Source organism: Asparagus officinalis, chromosome 1, assembly GCF_001876935.1.
Source record: "Asparagus officinalis chromosome 1, Aspof.V1, whole genome shotgun sequence".
NCBI lineage: Eukaryota > Viridiplantae > Streptophyta > Magnoliopsida > Asparagales > Asparagaceae > Asparagus > Asparagus officinalis.
The window spans coordinates 41,634,127-41,638,110 of record NC_033794.1 but is presented as its reverse complement, the minus strand read 5'-3'; the positions used below and the strand labels follow the sequence as shown (position 1 = coordinate 41,638,110).

At 35.0% G+C, this 3,984-nt stretch overlaps 1 protein-coding gene across 2 annotated transcripts in view; it reads right to left on the bottom strand.

The window, feature by feature from the left end:
- The window catches only part of LOC109823316 (uncharacterized protein ycf37), a 9,698-nt gene continuing 6,368 nt past the window's right edge, over positions 655-3,984 (bottom strand). For both annotated transcript variants that reach the window (XM_020389601.1, XM_020389603.1), the window contains 3 exons: positions 3,064-3,356; positions 1,572-1,718; positions 655-1,152 (listed from right to left, as the gene is read on the bottom strand). In XM_020389601.1, coding sequence (XP_020245190.1) covers positions 871-1,152; positions 1,572-1,718; positions 3,064-3,356 — 722 coding nt within the window. In that variant the 3' untranslated portion in view covers positions 655-870. The remainder of the gene's footprint in view (positions 1,153-1,571; positions 1,719-3,063; positions 3,357-3,984) is intronic.

Genomic DNA, 3,984 nt, shown 5'->3' with positions numbered 1-3,984 from the left:
ATAAATAAATAAATAACCGAGAAACGTAATTTGCAGGAAAAGAACTGGAGATAGACCAGAGGAGCAGAGTGCTCTTCCTTCTGGTGTATTGTTGTGTGTCTTCTGATTGCTAACTGGGGTTCTCTAAAAACACTTGAATACCAAGCTGGTTTTGAAATATGTCAATCCCCGATAGGTGTATCCATTTGAAACTCTGCTGAAAGGTTCTGAATGTTTGCATTATCTTGAAAATCCACTACCGCTCCGAAAAGCTAGTCACAAGTCAGGACCGTTCAAGATACCTTACTTCAGAAAGATTCTTATAATGTTCCGAAAATCTGCAAAATTAGCATTACTTGGATTACATATTGACATAACTATAGTGCATACAGTTGCTGTTCTGATCATAACTCTTGACAAAGGGTATGTCTGCAAGTTAACCAAAATAAATATACATGAAAGGGGCATCAGCAGTGATAGTGCGCAAGTAGTTGGTGTTAATTGATCGCCTACAACTTGTTTACAGGAATAGCTGTAACTATATCACATTTCACATTAAAGCAAAAGGCTACACACCAGTAGAATCGCACATGCGCAAAGCAATTGCGGACACATAAAATAAAAGACAATGTAGTGATAAAATCAAAGCAAAAGTAACACGTTTGGCAGAGAACCTTGATAAGAAAGTTCAGTGCTTCATTGGAAAGACAGTGCAGCACAGCTTGAATTCGCGAGGCTATGGTAAATCATTTATACAATAAACAAAATATTTCCATTTTCGAATTCTTTCTCAACTCTATAGTCCCATCCCAATACAACATCCATGTTTCTACTTCTCTCATAAATTTCAACAAGCAAAAAAATGACAAAATGAGATCAACATCAAAAGAACTATCGGTCCTCAGACTTGAGAGGAACTCCTTTGTACAACTGAACACGCTGTCTCAATTCATCTCTTCGTGGCCGTGCGACCTTATTGTTGGGATCAAAGAGTAATACCTCCTCAAATGCTTTTAAAGCAGCCCTTAAATCTTTTCTTTTCTCATAGGCATCTCCAAGGTTGTTCCATGCTGTAACATAACCAGGTTGGAGTTTTACAGCAGTCTCGAATTGTGTAATCCCCTTCTCGAGCTTGTTGTCACGCACATAGCTTACCCCAAGAGCATTGTATACCTGATTGAATGTTATAAGTATCAGTGGAGTTGCAAAGGTTTGTTAAGGATAAATTTCTCGACATCTGTTTGAATTTTGGGTTGCGTTACATAAAACCCCCTAAACATTATACATATTAGAGAAAAACCCTTGAACTTGTTTCACTAAAATATAAGACTGCCTATTTAGGAGTCATGTTCCCGCCCCAAAAAAAAAAAAAGAAGAAAGAAAGAAAGAAGTTTGGCCATTTTGAGAATAACCCCCCAAAAAAGTTTGGAAATGTCATAACCCCCAAACTTGGAGTTTATCTAAAATTAGATTCAGAAAATTGCAAAAGTTTTGGAGGTCAAATGACATTTCCAAACTTCTTGGGGTTTTTGTGAAATTTACCCTTAGTTGACAGTTTTTTTTTTTTTTGTTAGTGTTGATTGATATCTAACCTGTGCCAGATCCGAATCATCCCTATCCCACTTCTCAACGGCTTGTTGCAAATATTTTATTGCTGCAGAGTAGAATTTTCTTCTTAGCATGACAGCCCCGAGCTCAAAATACTCTGTGGCAGAGGCATCACCACTTCGAACTTGCTCCTGAAATTTCAAATTTGTGAAATACAGTTAAGTTAGCATTTACTAATATTAATTAATATATTCTTTTTTTCATGTAAATTCTTAAAATAATCCTGAGAAACATATTTTATAAGAATAAATGGAAAAGTTAATTTGCCACATGGCACACTATGTAGCTACAGACATGCTATAACATAGTTGCGAATAAAACAAGTGGATTAATTAATTAATTAAATAAAAACAAAACCACCAAACTTTATTGTGTTCCAGCAAAATTGGAGAATTAAAAAAAGGTGAAATTGCTCATTATCTAGATGGATTCGAATCTTTAAGTCCCACAAACTACTTTTGCTTTTCAATTATAACCTTCCTTTAAGCTGAATTTCCATCAAGAGAAACAACACTGACCAGCTTAGATATTATTTTTCCATATTGGCTTACTTTTCCAGTAAACTATTTTTAGGCTAAATATCATAAAACCACCCTTAACTTTGGACGATTATCAGAAAAAAAAAACCTTAGCTTTCAAATATCAGAAAATCCCCCTTAAGCTTAGCGGTTATCAGAAACCCCCTTCAACTTTGAGATTTTTCAGGAAACCCACCTAATTAGGGGGGTATTCTGATAAAATCTCAAAGTTAAAGGGGGTTTCTGATAAAATCTGAAAGTGTTGGGGGGGGAGGGGGGGAGGGGGGGTGTTCTCATATTTACCCTACTTTTTATACAGGGCAGCTTAGTTTGTACATATTGTCTTTTCTAGTATACCTTTTGCATACCCAAGTTTATGATTTTTTTTCGTTTTTTTTTCCCATTTCAATGACATGTGGTGCTATAAACAGATAATAGACATCGACATGCTAAGCAATACTAAGATAAAGTACGCATGCTTCCAAAGGTGGAGGAGAAATGCCATATAACTAATTTAGCTTAGCCATTGCACTATTAGTCAAGAAAAAAAATTCTAAATTAGGATTGTATTTAGCCTCTATAAGATCAAGATTAGTCTTTCTATATGCCATGCAAATTAATTTTACAAACTACAACTTTTCCAATTGAACTCAATGGATGTGCTCAAAAATACAATTCCAAAAACCTTCGAATTACATTTTCCAGATATATGTCCAATTCAAAATTTAACTTTAAATCAAAACATTCATACATCTTTATAAGCATAAGATTCTTTTCCCTCTATATTCATTTATGAAGCTTGCATTTACAGAAATTTCTCATGATTGGGAATATTGTTTACTTAAATCCAAGTTTACCAACATATATAATGCCCAATGCATTGTCTCATTCAGTGCACATGCCATTACTCTAGTTTATAGATGTAGTTCTTGAGTACAAAGAGAAAACAGAAACACACCTGTAATTCTTTAGCAGAGAGGTCAAGTTCTCGTCTAACGAGAACCTGGCGGATGACAAAGAAGGTCCCAACTCCAAGAAGACCTAGTAATATGAGCAAATAAGATAGCTGAATTCCCAGTTCAAACAGCTCTCCCGTTTCATACACCATGTTTGTTCTCACTTCCTCGCTTGATTGTGCAACTTGAACAAAACTCAACCACGATGTTATTCCGCATGAAAGGGAACTTAATAACAGTAATCCATCAATGTTATTTTGGCAATCAGTGTTAGGTAGCACTCGTTCCAATAGTTCTGCAACAAAGAAAAAGGATATTAGCGATATTTTACTGCACTAGAAAAGCACAGAGAGAAAAAGAGACGACAAAGTAATCAGTCAAATGAAAAATTCGAAAGGCGAAACTTGATGATGAGGCACAGGAACCTAAAACTTTTATGTTTTAGAGAGCATTTATTGGAAAATTATTAAGAAACTCTGCAGATGATGAACCACATGAACCAATCAAGTCTGCTGTACTATGAAGACCATCAAGTTTAAGAAAGTGGGAAATTTTAGCCATCTACGATAGTATTACATGCATATTTTGATGTTTTATTAAATGTCGTTATGCATATAATATATATCTATTGCTACTGGCAACAGATAAGTGCACTCGTTGTATGCTCTCAACTCCTTCATCCCTTGTATAACTTGTCAAAGAAATGAAACTCATATGTTTCTGATATACAGATTATCCATGTAGATAAAAAATGCTACCACAACTAGTAGTGTCAAGACCCAAAATATTACAGGAGAAAAGCAAATATTTTTCAGCACAATCAATCTAAAGGGAAAATCAGAAGTAACTAAGTATATAGTTTCCGGTATTTGCTAACCCATATAGCTTTTGAAAATTGCTTTTCACTCCGGATCTGCAACAAT